Source organism: Phyllopteryx taeniolatus, chromosome 20 (genome assembly GCF_024500385.1).
Source record: "Phyllopteryx taeniolatus isolate TA_2022b chromosome 20, UOR_Ptae_1.2, whole genome shotgun sequence".
In the NCBI taxonomy this organism is placed as follows: domain Eukaryota; kingdom Metazoa; phylum Chordata; class Actinopteri; order Syngnathiformes; family Syngnathidae; genus Phyllopteryx; species Phyllopteryx taeniolatus.
In genome coordinates, this window is record NC_084521.1 from 938,402 (window position 1) to 960,203 (window position 21,802).

General features: G+C 45.5%; 1 protein-coding gene across 2 annotated transcripts in view; it reads right to left on the reverse strand.

Moving 5' to 3' along the window:
• The window catches only part of LOC133470353 (metabotropic glycine receptor-like), a 56,816-nt gene that overhangs the window by 22,437 nt on the left and 12,577 nt on the right, over window positions 1–21,802 (reverse strand). For both annotated transcript variants that reach the window (XM_061758646.1, XM_061758645.1), the window contains exons 3-5: window positions 5,665–5,767; window positions 4,589–4,797; window positions 1,696–1,764 (exon numbers count right to left, since the gene is read on the reverse strand). In XM_061758646.1, the coding sequence (XP_061614630.1) occupies window positions 1,696–1,764; window positions 4,589–4,797; window positions 5,665–5,767 (381 nt within the window). The remainder of the gene's footprint in view (window positions 1–1,695; window positions 1,765–4,588; window positions 4,798–5,664; window positions 5,768–21,802) is intronic.

Consider the following 21,802-nt stretch of genomic DNA (forward strand, 5'->3'; position numbering starts at 1 on the left):
TTTCCAGTCAGACACAAATAGCTCCTCGTGTACCCTACATCTCCATCTTAAAGGAGGAGGAGGTGGAGGAGGGGGAGGGGAAGGGGGGACCCCAAGTTATTGGATGAGACACCATCCTGTGGGGAGAAAAAAATAATAATAATCTGTGTGCTTCATAAAGCCACGAGAACGGGATGTAATGTGTCTCCCACTGTTTAATAAGAGCGGAATGATTGCAAATAGAAGCGGCGGCGGGCGGGCAACTATCTTTAGACTGGCAGCGATGCGTCTCAACATGGCAGCCGACTGAGGCGCTTGTGGGATTCGCTGGGGCGGGGTGGCGAGATCAATCTCTGCGTCGCCGCTGCATGCACGGAAGCGATCTCTTTTTTCTTGACCTGTTTCTCCAGATAATAAATGAAATACCTGCGCAAAGCTTTTGTCACCTGACGAAACGCTGCAGAAATGGACAATTGGCCTTTTGTACCATCATTTGCGAGCTTCTATTTTTAGAAGCTGGCGCCATCACTGCACCAGCTTTACACACAGGAACAACGCTCTCCCCCACCCCAATCAACTGCTGCCCCTCCTTTTTCATGCACTCGCCAGCCAATAAGGCAGGATCTACAGTGCAGGTCCAAGTGCCCATTTAATGCCTATACAGTGTTCCCATACTATATCGCAGATTTGTAAGTGATCGTTTTTAAGTTTTTTGTTTTTTTTACAATAAAGAGGCAAGACAATTGAATCTACATCAGTGTAGTACCACGCTACACCACAATGTGCCAGGCAGCACTGAGCTCTACTGGAAGAGATGCAGCATAATTAACAGCAAAAAGAAGGAGTGGAGAAGTTCCTCAACTAATCTGCAATAATAGTGGATGCTCTCACAGAGCTGAGAGAATATTTGCCATTGAGTATTATTATATGCTCTGTTTGTATGCCTTGCATACATTAAAGTAGCATTTCTTTGATGGTGTATAATGACCATACATGATACTGTTTCATCTCAAAACAACCCGTTTTTACACGATTGATTATAGTCAAACCATCACGACCTCTGATTGGTCGACAATGTCCTCCGGTGGAAGTCCAAAGCATCTTATAAGCGATCCGATAGACGACTCCATCCCAGAAATGTCTCAAATTCCCCAAAAACAAAAAGTGAGGATGAAGCAGCATGAGCACCTTCTCAACAGATGGTCGTCCCGACGGGGTGCCGCCTTCACGGGCCAACCCCGTGTGAGCTTAGCGGGCGGCCACCGGCCACTTCATCACACGTACACACACGCCTCGGCTGCTTTTGGCCTTCTTATCTCAGCGCCGTGCAGCTGCCCAAAAGCTGACAATGCCAAAACAATACTCCCCTTGGAAATGAATTGAAATTCCATTAATCTGGTGAGTGCCATTACCAGCTCTGACTGACTCCATGCTCCTTATGAGTGTTTTCATTTTGTACTTTTGTGTTTGGCTGCTTTTCCCGTTCAATAAACGGCTGAAAGTGCATCGGCGACTGTGGCTCTCCTTGTCTACTTGAGAGGGGATTACAGTACCTTCAGTGTTCCAATAACTTTGTCCATACTGCTGTTCTTCACCATTGACGCTAACCGGCGAGTCACAAAAGTACAAACGCAAAGAAATCTGGTAAATCGGAGCACTGTAAGTGGAGGTAGCACTGTATTTACATATTTAGGAAATGTGTTCAAAAAGGCTTACCGGGAAGTAGAGAAGCAGCGCGCCACACAAAATGGCCTCCAGCAGGACGAGGCCCGACGCTCGGATACTCTGGACACAAACCAAGCACACCTCATGTCACTCATAAATCATACAAATGATTTAACCACATATAATCCCTATTGGACTGTGAGTGTGAATGGTTGTTTGTTCCTATGTGCCCTGCGATTGGCTGGCAACCAGTTCAGGGTGTACCCCGCCTCCTGCCCGATGACAGCTGGGATAGGCTCCAGCACGCCCGCGACCCTAGTGAGGAGAAGCGGCTCAGAAAATGGATGGATGGATGGATAATCCCTATTGGATGACATCATCATCCATCCATCCATCCATTCTCTACCGCTTATCCGGGTCGGGTCGCGGGGGCAGTAGCTTCAGCAAGGACGCCCAGACTTCCCTCTCCCCAGCCACTTCATCCAGCTCTTCCGGGGGGATCCCAGGCCAGCCGAAGGATGTAGTCTCTCCAGCGTGTCCTGGGTCATCCCCGGGGTCTCCTCCCGGTGGGACATGCCCGGAACACCTCACCAGGGAGGCGTCCGGGAGGCATCCGAATCAGATGCCCCAGCCACCTCATCTGGCTCCTCTCAATGCGGAGGAGCAGGGGCTCTACTCTGAGATCCTTCCGGATGACCGAGCTTCTCACCCTATCTCTAAGGGAGAGCCCGGACACCCTGCGGAGGAAACTCATTTCGGCCGCTTGTATCCGGGATCTTGTTCTTTCGGTCACGACCCACAGCTCATGACCATAGGTGAGGGTAGGAACGAAGATCGACCGGTAAATTGAGAGCTTCGCCTTTCGGCTTAGCTCTTTCTTTACCACAACGGACCGATACAAAGTCCGCATCACTGCAGACGCTGCACCGATCCGCCTGTCGATCTCCCGTTCCATTCTTCCCTCACTCGTGAACAAGACCCCAAGATACTTGAATTCCTCCACTTGGGGCAGGATCTCATCCCCGACCTGGAGATGGCATGCCACCCTTTCCCAACTGAGGACCATGGTCTCAGATTTGGAGGTGCTGATTCTCATCCCAGCCGCTTCACACTCGGCTGCGAACTGCTCCAATGAGAGTTGGAGGTCACGGCTTGATGAAGCCAACAGAACCACATCATCTGCAAAAAGCAGAGATGCAATACTGAGGCCACCAAACCGGACCCCCTCTACGCCTCGGCTGCGCCTAGAAATTCTGTCCATAAAAGTTATGAACAGAATCGGCGACAAAGGGCAGCCTTGGCGGAGTCCAACCCTCACCGGGAATGAGTCCGACTTACTGCCGGATATGCGGACCAAACTCTGACTCCGGTCGTACAGGGACCGAACAGCCCGTATCAGGGGGTTCGGTACCCCATACTCCTGAAGCACTCTCCACAGGACTCCCCGAGGGACACGGTCAAACGCCTTCTCCAAGTCCACAAAACACATGTAGACTGGTTGGGCGAACTCCCATGCACTCTTGAGGACCCTGCCGAGGGTGTAGAGCTGGTCCACTGTTCCACGGCCAGGACGAAAACCACACTGCTCCTCCTGAATCTGAGATTCGACTTCCGGACGGACCCTCCTCTCCAGCACCCCTGAATAGACCTTACCAGGGAGGCTGAGCAGTGTGATCCCCCTGTAGTTGGAACACACCCTCCGGTCCCCCTTCTTAAAAAGGGGGACCACCACCCCAGTCTGCCAATCCAGAGGCACTGTCCCCGATGTCCACGCGATGTTGCAGAGGCGTGTCTACCAGGACAGCCCCACAACATCCAGAGCCTTTAGGAACTCCGGGCGAATCTCATCCACCACCGGGGCCCTGCCACCGAGGAGCTTTTTAACTACCTCGATTGGGAGGAACGGCCCCCCCGATCAGAACCCGAGCGGTGTTCTGTTATTGGACTTCTGTGCTCGTCACGGATTGTCCATAACGAACACCATGTTCAAGCATAAGGGTGTCCACACGTGCACTTGGCACCAGGACACCCTAGGTCGCAGTTCGATGATCGACTTTGTGGTCGTGTCATCGGACTTGCGGCCGCATGTCTTGGACACTCGGGTGAAGAGAGGGGCGGAGCTGTCAACTGATCACCACCTGGTGGTGAGTTGGCTCCGATGGTGGGGGAAGATGCCGGTCCGACGTGGCAGGCCCAAACGTATTGTGAGGGTCTGCTGGGAACGTCTGGCAGAATCCCCTGTCAGAAGGAGTTTCAACTCCCACCTCCGACAGAACTTTGCTCATGTTCCGGGGGAGGCGGGGGACATCGAGTCCGAGTGGACCATGTTCCGCGCCTCCATTGCTTAGGCGACCGACCGGAGCTGTGGCCGTAAGGTGGTCGGTGCCTGTCGTGGCGGCAATCCCCGAACCCGTTGGTGGACACCAACGGTGAGGGATGCCGTCAAGCTGAAGAAGGAGTCCTATCGGGCCTTTTTGGCCTGTGGGACTCCTGAGGCAGCTGATGGGTACCGGCTGGCCAAGCGGAATGCAGCTCTGGTGGTCGCTGAAGCAAAAACCCGGGCATGGGAGGAGTTCGGTGAGGCCATGGAGAAAGACTTCCGGACGGCTTCGAGGAAATTCTGGTCCACCATCCGACGTCTCAGGAGAGGAAAGCAGTGCACCACCAACACTGTGTATAGTGGGGATGGGGCGCTGCTGACCTCGACTCGGGACGTTGTGAGTCGGTGGGGAGAATACTTCGAAGACATCCTCAATTCCACCGACATCATCATTATTTGTTTATTTTAATAATATTCATATATAAATATATATATATATTTTTTTTATGTAAAGCAACAATGAGTGAGACAATTAGTCAAACATTAGTGAATGTGGCTGACCATTTGCCACCCGCAAGCACGTTCTATGGAGGAGACCCCCCCCACAAAAACGTAACACTCTACCTTGTTCCTCCGGAAGTGGTAGACCAGCACCATGCTGACCAAGAGCGCCAGGACGCAGAGGCTCTGGAAGCAGACGACGGCGGTCCGCAGCGCGCCGTCCTCCCGCGTGGCGCACGGCGTGTCGTCCTTGCAGAAGGCGCAGCCCGGCCGGCACGGCTGGCAGTCGCCGGCGGGCGCTTCATCCACGCCGGGGCCGCCGTCCCTCGCGCCTGGGTTAGGGTTTAAAAATTAGGGTTTCAAGTCTTCATCTGAGTTTCAACAAGGGTTAGGGTTTCAAATTAGAGTTTCAACCCTGGGTTAGGGCTTTAAAAAGAGTTTAAGTTTCAAGGGAGGGTTTGGCTTTCAAATTCAGGTTACAAACCAGGGTTAGGGTTTCAAGTTATGGGTTGAAAATAGAGTTTCAAGCCTGGGTTAGGGCTTCTAACGAGTGGAAGGATTTCAAGGCAAGGTTTAGGTTTCAAGTTATGGTTTCAATTTAGGGTTCCAAGCCTGGGTTAGGGTTTAAAAATTTGGGCTTCCAGTCTTTGTTTGAGTTTCAAACAATACTTAGGGTTTCAGGCTATGGTTTAGGTTTCCAGTTATGGTTTCAAATTAGTCTCAAACCTGGGTTAGACAGCGTCGGGGTTCCAAATAAGGGTTTCAAGGTAGCGAGTAGACTGAAACGATCGTCCCGCGTCCGCGATGTTGCGTTTGTATTCGGGATCGTCATGCGCCAACACTGAGAGTCAACACGGCGACGACGTGAGGACGCACGCCGGACCGTGATCACAAATGTTAGCTCAGGAAACTTGAGGATGATAAAGATGATGTTGAAGATGATGTCGCGCTGAGCGAACATTTCACAGAGAAGAACCTCACGGGGGCTAATCTTCCCTCAAGTGGGCACGCTAACGTTGGGAAGGCGTTGACCCTTCATTGGGAGTCCCAGGTGCATTCCTGGCAAGATACGCCCTGCTGCAACATGATTGGCTCTTGCATCATGGATCAATCGGTGAAAGTGGAGCCTATTTTTATTTTTTTGTTTTACTTTCCAGGGGGCGCTACTGAGTACATTTCAAGCACAGTAGTGGACATACTTGTAAAGCCGCCGACGGCCAATCGGTCAGGGTGGTAGAATCCCTTCCTGCAGTGACACTTGTACTTGTCCAGGACGAAGCCGTGGCCTCGGCTTGGCAAACACTGAGAAGAGACAATAAAACACAGACAATCAAAACATAGAAGTTGTTATGCACAACAGTGACTGTCTGGACTATGTGTGTGATTTTGTAGACCACACAGGTGTGACAGCGATTATTATGCCACACAGTTTTGAGAACGATTGTCTGGACTACACAAGCGTGTGATTGTTATGTCCCAAATCGCTACGAGAGCCATTGTCTCGACTACGCAAAGATGATTTTTATGCCGCAAATATATTTCAGAGTGATTGTTTTGACTACACCAGCATGTGATTGTTAGGTCACACATAGCTTTGACAGCAATTGTCTGCACTTCACAAATGTGTGATTGTTATGCCACAAATTGCACTGAGAACCATTGTCTTTGTCACTGTCCTTGTGATTTTTAGGCCGCGCATATCTTTGAGAGTGATTGTTTAGACTACAACAACATCTGATTGTTAAGATACATACAGCAGCTTTTAGAATCATTGTCTCCACGACAACAATATGTGATTGCGATGTCACAAATTGCTTTGAGAAGTTTTCAGTGATTGTTTTGACTACACAACTGTGTCATTGATATGCCAGACAAAGCTTTGCGAGCAGTTATCTTGACTATAGGAGCATGTGGCCACACATTCTGTAGTAGTGTTGAGAGTTATTGTTATGCCACACGTAGGTTTGACAGTGATCATTTTGACTAAAGGAGCATGTGCTCACCGGTCACACATACTGTAGCTTTGAGAGCAATTGCCTCGTGTTATGCCACACTTAGCTTTGAAAGTATTTTGTATTTTTTAAGTATTTTGACTACACAAGCATGTGATTGAAACGTAGCTTATGACACACAGAACCTTACGTCCTGTACATAATCGTCAACAGGAGTGTAGTTGTGACTTTATTTGGGACTGTTTGAATTGTTGCTTCTTTCTTCATTTTGCTTTTTATTTAAGCTTTGCTCCTGAAACAAAGACAAACTATTTTCTCAAGAAATGATTCCTACATTGCAGAAATTCCGCAGCAAAGGTAATCTAAGTCATTAATGAAGTGGAAGAAGGGATCAAATGTCGCGTGTGATGGACAAAAGGTATAATTATTCAACTTTGTATTAAATGAGCACAGCCTCTTCCGTGTGATTGCAGCAGCGTTAGGAAAACACGAGAGACGCGTCCGGTTCGGTCCTGGCCAGACTCCACCGCCCCGGCCGCCAAATTACAAGCCATAATTCATATCTAAATGAAGAAGTGGCTCATTTGCATGATTAAACCAGAGCCGTTGCTCTTATTTCCCACGGGACATCGTGGTCGTCTCTGCGGCAGAGCATAGGTCTTGAGAGAAATTCTGACTTCCTTCTGAGAAACCTCCTCCAAGGCCAAACACAAATTCTCTCAAAAATCTACCACTCCAGTCCTGTAGATGGCGGCAATGTGTATTACAAAGTAGTTAGCAACTGTCGTTTTCAGTAGATACGTTTTCACGATAACATCAACGGTCACTCAGTAGATCACTGAACTCTGCCAAAATAAATTCCAGAGTTTGCGCCAAAAGTAAAAAAAATAATAATTCCTTCGAGCTGCACCAAAATTGAAATGGATCTTCCGTGACAAAGTGGTGTGGGAGTTTGGGTTGTTGTTTCTGACCAACCAACAAGCTAATTGAACAACTGACTGATTGATTGACTGACCAACTAACTGATTAACCAAGCTAATACAGGTAACCGAGGAGACTAACTAACCAACTAGCTAAATGACTGACTAGCCCTCTAACTGACAACACACTGGTAAATTAACTGAGTAACAGACTAACTGAGCGACTAATCAGCCAACTAATTGCCTATCTGAGTAACCAAAAAAAAAAAACACCTGACTGACTGACTAACAGACCAGCCCACCAACCAACTAACAGGCTGACTAATTAACTAACTAACTCTACTAACCAACTAGACAATCAACCGACTAACTGACTTACGGACTGACTAACTGACCAACAAACTAACTAGTTAACATACTAAGTAGTCAACTAACCAACTTCTAAGGTAACTGACTGGCTGACTGCCCAACTAACCAGCCAACCAACCGATTAAGTGGCTGACGAACTACCCAACAGAGTAACCAACTAAACAACCAACTTAAACTACTAATTGACTGACCAACCAACCGACTGACTAACAGCTAGCCAGCTAGGTAACACCTAACTGGCTGTCTGACTAACTAACCAACACAACAATCAACTAATCTACTAACTGAACAACAACCTTTCAAAACAACACCTCACTACCTCGCACAATTTCCACATGATGGAGGTAATAACACACCTGTAAATTAACTCTCCATTTCCAAACATAGCACTTGCGTTTTTCGTGCACAAAGTGTCAGTTTGGCAGTTCTTTTGATTCGTTTTTTTTCTAGTTGGCCCAACTCAGAAACTGCATAATCGTGAAAAGCGACACAGGTGGAGCGAGCCTTCAGCTGCACCCCCTCAAGTCGATTGTCTGCGTGGAGATGCCGGAGGAGTGTGTGTGACAATGTGTGTGTGCGCGTGCGTGCGTAGGGGAGAGCCAGGAATAATCCCGTCCTCTCCTCGCCAACTGACGCGAGGATTTGCAGGAAGCGGAGGAAGCAGCCGAGACGGCGCAGCCTGCCTGGTTATAACCTGACATCCGTTGCGTGGCATCTCAAGCAGGTGCCTAGAAAGTAATGTCGCTTTAGATTATCGCATTGCACTTAAATAAGCAATATTTTCGGGCCACATAGTGTTTAGGAATATGGTTGTAAAATTCAAAACATATATATATTTTTTAAAATATAAAATTAACTGTTTCACAATTTTAAAATAAAAGGTCGTGTGAATATTGTTCATTTAACCTTTTATGTTTTTAAATTATACAAGAATTATTTCAAAATAAAGTGTAATATCTTTTTTTTAGATTTTTTTCTTTTTCTGATAGTTTAAAGAAAATGTGCATTATGTTTACAATGTATAATAAAATAATAATATATATAATAACAATGATAATAATAAAATAGTATTAGATAAAAAAAGTGCAACATTGTTTCATTAAAATTGTATTTCATTTTTCAAATGTTTTAATAATTTAAAATGAAGTGCGAAATCTAGTAAGATTTTTTAATATTTTAATTTTTAATAAAAACTGCTTCAAAATTTTTACTTTTTCTCTTAACCTTTTTCATTTAAAGTGTGATAACTTTATTTTACATTTTTTAAAATGAGTAGCAAATTTTCATCATACTTTAATTAAATTATTATTTATTATAACATTTTACATTTTGATTTAATTTATTTAAATACAAAAAAAAAATACAAATACAAAATACTGTGGCGGCACGGTGGACGACTGGTTAGAGCGTCAGCCTCACAGTTCTGAGGACCCGGGTTCAATCCCCGGCCCCGCCTGTGTGGAGTTTGCATGTTCTCGCCGTACCTGCGTGGGTTTTCTCCGGGCACTCCGGTTTCCTCCCACATCCCAAAAACATGCATTCATTGGAGACTCTAAATTGCCCGTAGGCATGACTGTGAGTGCAAATGGTTGTTTGTTTGTATGTGCCCTGCGATTGACTGGCAACCAGTTCAGGGTGTACCCCGCCTCCTGCCCGATGACAGCTGGGATAGGCTCCAGCACGCCCTCGACCCTAGTGAGGGTCAGAAAATGGATGGATGGATGGAAAATACTGTATTCTTTTTCATTTTATTTAAAAAGAATAGTTTCAACATTTAAATGTTTTCTCATAACCTTCTATGGCTGGTGCTGTTTTTAATGTATTATTCAAAATATGCATAAGACCAATATAAAATGTGGAGCTGATTGCAAATGGACATCCGGGATTTAGAGTTAAATAAAATCATCATCCTCATCATAATCTTAATAATAATAAAAACAGTGCTGCTGTTGAATAACAGTGACCTATTTTTTATTGGGTGGCAGTACACAGCGATTCTAATTACGTTTGATGGGCTTCAGCTGATAGCAAGCAACTGATAGTGTTGTGAAAGTCAATGCATTAACATATTGTTAATTAGGTCCGCACATAATTGACAATAATGACTTTGGCCATGTTTATGTTGAGCTGTTCCTAATATTTTGACACCATCAGCTAATCTATAAGTGAGTCGGAATATTCCGAATGGCATTGTCGTCGCTCTCGCTGCATCCACGTCTGGGTCCCAGCTGTGGCGGTTGTCAATCAAAGGCGCTCTGACTCGCAGGTTGCCATGGCAGCGTGTGTGTGTGCTGTGTGTGTGTGTGCGAGACCGCGAGCACGGGTCTTTTCATCAGAATGCTGTCACACGAGCTCTATTTCCTGGCTCGTGCGTAAGCAGCTTGTCGTTCACAGGAAAAGCTTTTGAAACGTAGACTACATTACCCAGAATGCAACAGTCCGAGATTTGTTTAGGTAACAATGGTGCTTTAGAGCCTAATAATGCACTTTGGATTCTAACCGTTTACAGGTTGGTGATGAAAACAGTCGCCAGTTACCTTAAGATCCTTGAGATCCTTTTTTAGTGGGAGCAGTGAAAGCATTTTGGTGGTTTCTTTACATGAAAACAGCATTTTGTAGCCTAAAAATGCACTTTGCACTTTACCGTTTCCATGTAAACGTTGAAAAGAAACAGCTGCTGGTAAAAACAATTGTGCTTCTTTACTCTAAGACCCTTAAGATCCTTTTTTAGTGGAGGCTGTTAAAGCACTTTGTTGGCTTGTTTATGTGACAACGATTGTTTGGAGGATAAAAATACGCTTTCCATTTTACTGTACTGTAAACATGCCATGTCATGTTCCTTTACAAAGTAACATCGTCACCTACTGGCCTGGCATACACATTACAACATTGTCACCCATTTTACTCGTAAGGCGGGCAACATTTTGACTATGTTGTCATCCGGTTTTAACTCAGTACTTGTGTAAAGGTACAGTGAGTTCAATTGAAAGTTTTTCCTCCACCACTGTGACCACAGCGCTTGGTCCTTCTGCTGAGTCTAATTAAGGAGCCTCAAGCATCTCCATAACCAACATGCCTCGCGCTCACTTTTTCCTTGTGAATTGCTGCTAATTGAGCTGTATTGCGCGAGCTTACACGCTAAGTAAACACAGAGCACAACGAATTCTCATGACTTCAAACGGACGTTCACCACCGTCACCTCTGCGTGACACGAGACGAGGGAATAAAACCTCCCAGTTACGCTAATTAATACTGACGATAGCGTTGTTTTATTCTTCTACCTGACCAACAAGCTTCTGTGGGCTAATTACGAGCTGATGCGTCTAGAAAAATCCACAGGTGGAAAGCACAAATACTTAGTTCCTATCTATACTTGAGTACATTTTTTCATGTATATGTACCTTGAGTGTTTATTTTGATCATAATTTTTTACATTTACTGCCTATATTTGAAAAGAGATAGCGGTACTTTCTACTCCTTAATTACTAATAATAGGCAAGATATTTCCTATCCATGGCCTTTCTAAGAAAACTGTATATTTTTCAGGTGTATTCATTAGATTGTTCGGCTTTTTTTTGTTAGTCAGTTCACAACAGTAGCATGTTAGCTATGGGAACATGTTTGGATGGCATAAATGCATTTTCAGTTTTGTACATTTCAGGGGCTTCTATTTTTTTTTCTCTTTAAGTTTACTTAGGTACAAAAAAATCCATACAATGGACCCCGCTGAATAGTGAAAATCTTCAAATATCTGACATTCCCTTATAATTGCCAGGAAAAAAAGATGCAAATAAGCATTGGATTGGGTTTAAAACAAAAGTGAATAAGCGGGGGTTTCTGCAAATAAATGGTGAATCGGGTCAAAACAAAACTACGAAAAAAGAAAAAAAGAAAGAAAAGAATGAGTTTCTGTGGAAAGAGTGAAAATACATCAGAAAAAACACAAATCGGCTGGGGATTGCATTTTTAAAAAACAAGCAGATGTTTCTGCAAAAAAACTGAAATGCGGCGTTTAAAAAACAACAAATGGGCACATAAGCACGAATTTTAGCAAATAAGCTGGGGATTGGGTCAAAAAAAATGTTAATAAAGGGGAATTTTCACAAATCAGGCAGGGACCTTGGCGATCCGATCCCCGGCTACAGAAGCTGGCTCTAGGGGCGTGGAATGTCACCTCTCTGGCAGGGAAGGAGCCCGAGCAGGTGTGTGAGGTCGAGAAGTTCCGACTAGATATAGTCGGACTCGCCTCCACGCACAGCTTGGGCTCTGGTACCAGTCCTCTCGAGAGGGGTTGGACTCTCTTCCACTCTGGAGTTGCCCACGGTGAGAGGCGCCGAGCAGGTGTGGGTATACTTATTGCTCCCCGGCTCGGCGCCTGTACGTTGGGGTTCACCCTGGTGGACTAGAGGGAAGCCTCCCTCCGCCTTCGGGTGGGGGGACGGGTCATGACTGTTGTTTGTGAGTACCCACCCTTTTTGGAGTCCTTGGAGGGGGTGTTGGAGAGCGCTCCCGCTGGGGACTCCATCGTTCTGCTGGGGGACTTCAATGCTCACGTGGGCAATGACAGTGAGACCTGGAAGGGCGTGATTGGGAGGAACGCCCCCCCCCCCGATCAGAACCCGAGCGGTGTACTGTTATTGAACTTCTGTGCTCATCATGGATTGTCCATAACGAACACCATGTTCAAGCATAAGGGTGTCCACACGTGCACTTAGCACCAGGAAACCCTAGGTCGCAGTTTGATGATTGACTTTGTGGTCGTGTCATCGCACTTGCGGCCGCATGTCTTGGACACTCGGGTGAAGAGAGGGGCGGATCAACTGATCACCACCTGGTGGTGAGTTGGCTCCGATGGTGGGGGAGGATGCCGGTCCGACGTGGCAGGCCCAAACGTATTGTGAGGTTCTGCTGGGAACGTCTGGCGGAATCCCCTGTCAGAAGGAGTTTCACCTCCCACCTCCGACAGAACTTTGCTCATGTTCCGGGGGAGGTGGCGGACATCGAGTCCGAGTGGACCATGTTCCACGCCTCCATTGCTGGGGCGGCCGACCGGAGCTGTGGCCGTAAGGTGCTTGGTGCCTGTCGTGGCGGCAATCCCCGAACCCGTTGTTGGATACCAACAGTGAGGGATGCCGTCAAGCTGAAGAAAGAGTCCTATCAGGCCTTTTTGGCCTGTGGGACTCCTGAGGCAGCTGATGGGTACCGGCTGGCCAAGCGGAATGCAGCTTCGGATGCCTCCTGGACGCCTCCCTGGTGAGGTGTTCTGGGCATGTCACACCGGGAGGAGACCCCGGGGATGACCCAGGACACGCTGGAGAGACTACATCCTTCGGCTGGCCTGGGAACGCCTCGGGATCCACCCGGAAGAGCTGGATGAAGTGGCTAGGGAGAGGGAAGTCTGGGGATCCCTGCTAAAGCTACTCCCCCTGCGACCCGACCTCGGATAAGCAGTAGAAAATGGATGGATGAAAAAAAAAAGAATAAGTGGGCGTTTATGCAAATAAGGGGGAAGAGGTTCCAAAATCACCCAGCACACCAGCTAATCAAACTCTAATAGGCCTCTGTAGATATTGGGAATGTTCAACACAAACCCCGAGGATCACGCAATAATTACTGGAGGAACGACAGCAAAAGGAGGTCAAATGGAGAACATGTGTGTACGTGTGTGTGCGTGCGCAACCTGTGAAGTGCCAACTCAGGATGTGCATAAAGGCACAAGGGAAATTAGCTGCTGTTTATTTTAAAGGAGTTGTACATGCTCTGCTAAACCCTGCAGCAGCTCTTCTCATGACACCTCATTAGGCGCGCACACACACACTCTGCACAAATATGGCTTCTCCGGTTCTGGTGCGAGAAAAATAATTCCCGCCGATGCTCAGCTTGATTTGTAGATCATCCGATGTGAGGATTTATCAGTATTGGGTGAGGTCAACAGAGTGGACACGATGCTGTTGAAGTGCCAGGAGAAAACGTTAAGCAAGTGGAGTTAGCGACTGCAAACCGGCAATCCGCTCGATGTGAAATGTCACGTGACCAAACCCGGACACGCAGGTTAGCGGGCTTCCTGTGTATGCTACGCTAACGAGCACAACTTCGGTTTGATAACATGAAGTTTTGAACCCGAACTTGCTCAAAAAAATACATATACAGTGGACCCTTGCAAGTGGCGGTTCGGGACTGATTCACCTATTTGTGGCTTTTTTTCCAATTTGTTCTCAATTTTCAATCAATCCTTTTTTTTCCGCATCCAAGCGTTGCAATAAGATACATTTCGGTCCCGAAACAAGCCAAGTAGCCGCAGCAGCCACACGCAAGCGCAGACTAAATGGCTAAAAGGCCTTGAAAAGCAGGTCAAGCAGCAGGAGACCGGCGGGACTCAAGTGGCTTGTCACACTCATATTGGGTGCAGTCCCAACACCGCAGCAGCTGTGGACAAGTAGCTTAGCATTGTTAGCAAACTGGAAACATTCCTGTTCTACATTCTCACAGGCATGAGACGGCTCATCTCTCATTTTTAGTCCCAAGATAAACCTCAAAGCTACTTTCTACTACTGTTCTTTTGAACCCACTTTTCCTCTCGCCAATCCTCCATTGGAATAATGTTTCATTTCAACGACGTTTACAGCGAAGTTCGGGATGGGCGCAAGAAAAGGAACATTCCATTCAAATTTGGAACTCCAGCATAGAAGAATGAAAAGGAGAAAGAGAATAGGAAGGAGAAGCATAAGAAGAAAAAGAAGAAGGAGAAGAAAAAGGTCCCTAACTAAACTACAATAGGGCTAATTTCTGTTAGCCTGTCTACGGCATTTCACATTCTAACTTAGCATTAAGCTAGCGGACCTTTCTTATTAAATGGTTTGGCTAAAAATTTGGTTCTTAAATATACAATGTTTAATTCTCTTTAGTTTTATGTGTCATTTGTCTAGTAAACTTAAACTGCGGGGGACAAATTTGAAATATTATCTGAAGAACTGTGAGTGACAGCCTTCCTTTTCATTTTCTTGCCTCAAAGTGATGTTATATTTCTATAACAGTCTCTAAGGAATTGTGTCGAATCAGTACTTCTACTTTTACCCCATCTTTTTTGATACAATTATCTGTACTTCTACGTAAGTACGGAGTGTGAGTACTTTTGCCAGCAGTGGACAAGGCTGCGGCCTCGCATCAAGGCACTCGTGACTCCCTCGCGGGAACGGCAACCACACTACGCCGCCAACGACGACGTGTTTGTGCAGCGGGAAATTCCCCAGACAGCGAAAATAATATATTTATCTCGCAAAGCACTGGCGGGCTGAGCAGATTTTTTGCTGAATAAGTGACGAGGGAATACTCCACTGTCGGAGATTTACAAAACACACACAACGTTTGCTTGGCTAATGTCACTAAGCTAACGGAGCAAAAATGGAGACTCGACGATTAAAATAAAACACAGCCAAACTGTGAGCTAATTACTGGCATGTATGGTATGTCCCTGCTTCACAAGCCACAACAATTTGTGGCAGCTGGTCAGGGTCAGAAGCAACATTTACAACCTAAATTATAATATTTGTTCCATGAAATTTTATTAGTTTCGAGTATAGTTTGTTACTGGAATACCTTTGCATGTGGGAAAGGAGAGTCTCATTGGTTAATGTACGTTTCAACCGTTTATTGCTTCGTAAGCGCTACAATTTTCCAAAATAAGACAGACAACGCTATTTTTCTACATCATTAACTGTGTTTAACCTAACCCTATTGTTTTCTATCATTGCTTATTTTAACAGATTACATTGTAACTACACCACAAACAATAATCACAAAGCACTTTAATATCATTTCAAACTCATCTTGCAACATTAAACATAAAAATAAATAGCTTACAGATGATCTGGGGAACTTCCGCTAACAACCCGGGCTAAATTTAGCTCCTCCCCCGCATACAACATTCTTAAAAAGTCAACAATTACCACTTGAACATACTTCCTTGACAACAATTATGACTTTCCTATTAGCCAGGGCTTTGGCGGCATCTTTGGCAACTTGTCAAAGTCCGTTTAATTGTGTCGTGTATTCAGTATAGTGAGTAAATCTGATGTAAACAGCCAAGATGCAGATGTCAGTTCATCGGCTTGCCTATTGATGTAAAAACATCCCAAAAAACATCCTAGAAATAGAATCTATTTCTGTCTCCTGGAATAAATTACTGGCTGAATCTAAATTTAGCTCGTTAGGTAATGAGAAGAAGAAGAAAGAACGAAAGAACTGCATGTTCCCGCACTAGTGCTAAAACTGGCTAATTGGGGGCACAATTGGGATCAGAACCTCTGCATTCTCGATGCACTTTGAATAACGTATCATAAAGTCAATGACGACAAGTTTGTTGTGTACTTGTGTTGCGTGAATGTGTGTGTGTGCGCACGCGCGGATGTTCTCCCGGCTGTGCAAATAAAGACGCAAAAACAAAAACGAGTCAACGTCTTTTGTGTTCTTATCGTGTTGACGGCAGCAGCTCGCAGAGGTTGCAAACACGCCAGACAATAAAATATAAATCCCACCAACAAAGCGCGACACGAGACACACCGGGTCGGCAACCGGTCACTGTTTGCCTCGTGTCGTTTTTTTTGGGTGTGCTTTTTGGGAGGTACGGACGCTAAAATTGTGGTTTTAATGCTTGATGTGTTCACACTATGCTGTGTGTGCTTACTGATTGCGTTACTGAAAGGTGTAATCACAAGAATATCTCATTTTTAGTCCCAAGATAAACCTCAAAGCTACTTTCTACTACTGTTCTTTTGAACCCACTTTTCCTCTCGTCAATCCTCCATTGGAATAATGTTTCATTTCAACGACGTTTACAGCGAAGTTCGGGATGGGCGCAAGAAAAGGAACATTCCATTCAAATTTGGAACTCCAGCATAGAAGAATGAAAAGGAGAAAGAGAATAGGAAGGAGAAGCATAAGAAGAAAATGAAGAAGGAGAAGAAAAAGGTCCCGAACTAAACTACAATAGGGCTAATTTCTGTTAGCCTGTCTACGGCATTTCACATTCTAATTTAGCATTAAGCTAGCGGACCTTTATTTGAACTGTCCTTGAAGAGCAGCAGGCTACTGTTTTGTAACAGTACACACTCAATAAATATAAATATACAATAAATAATCTATAGAGTCAAAAAGTGTGCAGTATGCTGGCACAATATGCAATTGATGCCATTGCTTGATTGGCCTTTTATTGTGGGCAGCCAAAGGCACACCCCGCTGTCTAATCAGCATCTTGATATGCCACAGCTGTGAGGTCAATGGATTATCTCGGCAAAGGAGAAGTGCTCGCTAACACAGATTTGTGGAAAATATTTGAGAGGAAAGAAAAAGTCTTTCTGAGGCTCTTTGAGTTGGGCTCATGAAAAATGGGAGGAAAAGCAAAAATGTTGCATTTAAATTTTGTAATTTCCTAATACCGTAGCATAATTGCCCAAGTACTTTGACTTTTAACGAACTAAGATTCTTATTTATGGAGGTCATGGTAATCCGCAAAGGTTGAACTGAGGCAACTTTGATTCTTCCTGTTGAACTTGTCGCGTTTTTTTAAAAAACATTTCTGAAAACATTCAAAAATGACTTGGGCAATTATGCTAATAGGCTAACAATTTTTGTTCAGTCTATATGTTTTGTTAACATGTTAATTCACCTTAAATTGAAGTAAGTCTTTTGCTTCCAAATATAACGTTATACAATATTGCCCCACCTGTATAAATCAATCTTTGTGAATAATATATATATATATATATATAGTACCATGAATGCGATAATGCAGCCCTATGGGGGGCACAAGTCAGTGCAAACTGTAGGCCGGTCCCAAGCCCGGATAAATGCAGAGGGTTGCGTCAGGAAGGGCATCCGGCTTAAAACCTTGCCAAACAAATATGAGCGTTCATCCAAAGAATTCCATACCGGATCGGTCGTGGCCCGGGTTAACAACGTCCGCCACCGGCGCCGTCAACCTGCAGGGCGCTGTTGGAAATTCAGCTACTGTGGGTCGAAGTCAAAGAAGAAGAAGAAGAAGAGGTGGAAAGCGGGTTCTTCGGCAGAAAGAGAAGAGGAAAACACAGAGCCTAGAACTGAATGTGGGGACTTTGAATGTTGGGACTATGACAGGAAAATCTCGGGAGTTGGTTGACATGATGATTAGGAGAAAGGTTGATATATTGTGTGTCCAGGAGACCAGGTGGAAAGGCAGTAAGGCTAGAAGTTTAGGGGCAGGGTTTAAATTATTTTACCATGGTGTAGATGGGAAGAGAAATGGAGTCGGGGTTATTTTAAAAGAAGAGTTGGCTAAGAATGTCTTGGAGGTGAAAAGAGTATCAGATCGAGTGATGAGGCTGAAATTTGAAATTGAGGGTGTTATGTGTAATGTGATTAGTGGCTATGCCCCACAGGTAGGATGTGACCTAGAGGTGAAAGAGAAATTCTGGAAGGAGCTAGATGATGTAGTTCTGAGCATCCCAGACAGAGAGAGAGTCGTAATTGGTGCAGATTGTAATGGACATGTTGGTGAAGGTAATAAGGGTGATGAAGAAGTGATGGGTAAGTACGGTATCCAGGAAAGGAACTTGGAGGGACAGATGGTGGTAGACTTTGCAACAAGGATGCAAATGGCTGTAGTGAACACTTTTTTCCAGAAGAGGCACGAACATAGGGTGACCTACAAGAGCGGAGGTAGAAGCACACAGGTGGATTACATCTTGTGCAGACGATGTAATCTGAAGGAGGTTACCAACTGTAAGGTAGTGGTAGGGGAGAGTGTGGCTAGACAGCATAGGATGGTGGTGTGTAAGATGACTCTGGAGGTGGGGAGGAAAATTAGGAAGACAAAGGCAGAGAAGAGAACCATGTGGTGGAAGCTGAGACAGGACGAGTGTTGTGCAGCTTTTCGGGAAGAGGTGAGACAGGCTCTCGGTGGACGGGAAGAGCTTCCAGAAGACTGGACCACTGCAGCCAAGGTGATCAGAGAAGCAGGCAGGAGAGTACTTGGTGTATCTTCTGGCAGGAAAGGAGAGAAAGAGACTTGGTGGTGGAACCTCACAGTACAGGAAATCATACAAGGAAAACGGTTAGCTAAGAAGAAGTGGGACACTGAGAGGACCGAGGAGAGGCGAAAGGAATACATTGAGATGCGACACAGGGCAAAGGTAGAGGTGGCAAAGGCAAAACAAGAGGCATATGATGACATGTATGGCAGGTTGGACACTAAAGAAGGAGAAAAGGATCTATACAGGCTGGCCAGACAGAGGGATAGAGATGGGAAGGATGTGCAGCAGGTTAGGGTGATTAAGGATAGAGATGGAAATATGTTGACTGGTGCCAGCAGTGTGCTAGGTAGATGGAAAGAATACTTCGAGGAGTTGATGAATGAGGAAAATGATAGAGAAGGGAGAGTAGAAGAGGCAAGTGTGGTGGACCAGGAAGTGGCAATGATTAGTAAGGGGGAAGTTAGAAAGGCATTAAAGAGAATGAAAAATGGAAAGGCAGTTGGTCCTGATGACATACCTGTGGAGGTATGGAAGCATCTAGGAGAGGTGGCTGTGGAGTTTTTGACCAGCTTGTTCAATAGAATTCTAGTGCGTGAGAAGATGCCTGAGGAATGGAGGAAAAGTGTACTGGTGCCCATTTTTAAGAACAAAGGTGATGTGCAGAGCTGTGGCAACTATAGAGGAATAAAGTTGATGAGCCACACAATGAAGTTATGGGAAAGAGTAGTGGAGGCTAGACTCAGGACAGAAGTGAGTATTTGCGAGCAACAGTATGGTTTCATGCCTAGAAAGAGTACCACAGATGCATTATTTGCCTTGAGGATGTTGATGGAAAAGTACAGAGAAGGTCAGAAGGAGCTACATTGTGTCTTTGTAGATCTAGAGAAAGCCTATGACAGAGTACCCAGAGAGGAACTGTGGTACTGCATGCGGAAGTCTGGAGTGGCAGAGAAGTATGTTAGAATAATACAGGACATGTACGAGGGCAGCAGAACAGCGGTGAGGTGTGCTGTCGGTGTGACAGAAGAATTTAAGGTGGACGTGGGACTGCATCAGGGATCAGCCCTGAGCCCCTTCCTTTTTGCAGTGGTGATGGATAGGCTGACAGATGAGGTTAGACTGGAATCCCCGTGGACCATGATGTTTGCAGATGACATTGTGATCTGCAGTGAAAGCAGGGAGCAGCTGGAGGAACAGTTAGAAAGATGGAGGCATGCACTGGAAAGAAGAGGAATGAAGGTTAGCCGAAGTAAAACAGAATATATGTGCATGAATGAGAGGGGTGGTGGGGGAAGAATGAGGCTACAGGGAGAAGAGATGGCAAGGGTAGAGGACTTTAAATACTTGGGGTCAACCGTCCAGAGCAATGGTGAGTGTGGTCAGGAAGTGAAGAAACGGGTCCAAGCAGGTTGGAACGGGTGGAGGAAGGTGTCAGGTGTGTTATGTGACAGAAGAGTCTCTGCTAGGATGAAGGGCAAAGTTTATAAAACAGTGGTGAGGCCAGCAATGATGTATGGATTAGAGACAGTGGCACTGAAGAGAAAACAGGAAGCAGAGCTGGAGGTGGCGGAAATGAAGATGTTGAGGTTCGCTCTCGGAGTGACCAGGTTGGATAAAATTAGAAATGAGCTCATCAGAGGGACAGCCAAGGTTCGATGTTTTGGAGGCAAAGTTAGAGAGAGCAGACTTCAATGGTTTGGACACGTCCAGAGGAGAGAGAGTGAGTATATTGGTAGAAGGATGATGAGGATGGAGCTGCCAGGCAAGAGAGCTAGAGGAAGACCAAAGAGAAGGTTGATGGATGTCGTGAGGGAAGACATGATGGCAGTTGGTGTTCGAGAGGAGGATGCAGGAGATAGGCTCTCATGGAAAAGGATGACGCGCTGTGGCGACCCCTAACGGGACAAGCCGAAAGGAAAAGAAGAAGAATCTGGACATTACTGGAAATATTGCAACCACTTCTTCAGTGTCTACTGTCCAAGTTCTGAGAACAGATGAGAAGCTAACAAGCGTGTTTAGCATCGCAAAGCTGTCACGCGCCACAAGACGCATCTCGTCTCGCAACGGCCACGCCACCGTGCCGCCTTTCATCACCCGGCTGTAAGCAAAGCGCACTCCTGACAATCTCGCGCACTCTCGCACATCATTACAGCGCAACTTCCTCCTCTTCTTCTACTGTTCACGCACACACACGTGCCCATCTCTGTCTTTGACTGTCCAAAGAGAGGTGGAAGTACTCAAACAAAGGGGGGGTGATTAATTATTCAAAAGGGGCTGGCTGCAATCCATTACATTACATGCATTATGAAGCATCTGATCTATAGCCAGTCCGAAAATCTACGGCCTGGAACCACGGCTCGTCAGATAAACCGACGACCGGACAAAAAAAGGGAGCCATCTGTGCTATGGACCGTTTGCGAATGTTTGTAAACAAAAGGGGCCAGTGTAGTTCCGGGTGGCAGAAAGAAAGACCTGAACCAAAACAATGAAAAAATGTTTTTGGGGTTGCGGGGCAAAATATTCCCCAAAAGGTTAATTATTTTTTCCAATTTCCTAAAAAGATTAAATCTAAATGAATCCATTGGACCCTATAAATAGTTGTAGGAAGAAGAGCACCCACTACGAAAGTATCTCAAATCATCTTCCCCCATTGAAATGTATGGAAATGCCAATCTGTTCCAGACTTCCAAAAACATCAAGAAAACTGCACTTAACAGTATTGTGCTGTATAAAAACACACAGTCATAACATTTGCTCCCAACAAAACCTGCATACATGGAAAATGCGAGTACAAAACACAACTGTACCTTATGTATTGTATTCTTCCTTGTTCTTGTGGCGGTTGACAAACCAGCTTAATGCCGCATCGGCGCCACCAACAAATTCTTTTCCAATTCTCATCATATTTTTTCTTTTTTTTTTAAATTCTTTTTTTGAGTAGAGCAAACCCTGAAATCTCATCGATTTATCCATGCTTATTCAAAAATTATTTGGGGTGAAAAAAATTCCAATGCAATTACAATGGGCGTCAATTATCCGATGATTTTCAGTATTCGCAGTCCGCTCCCGTAACTATCCCCCGCAAATAGC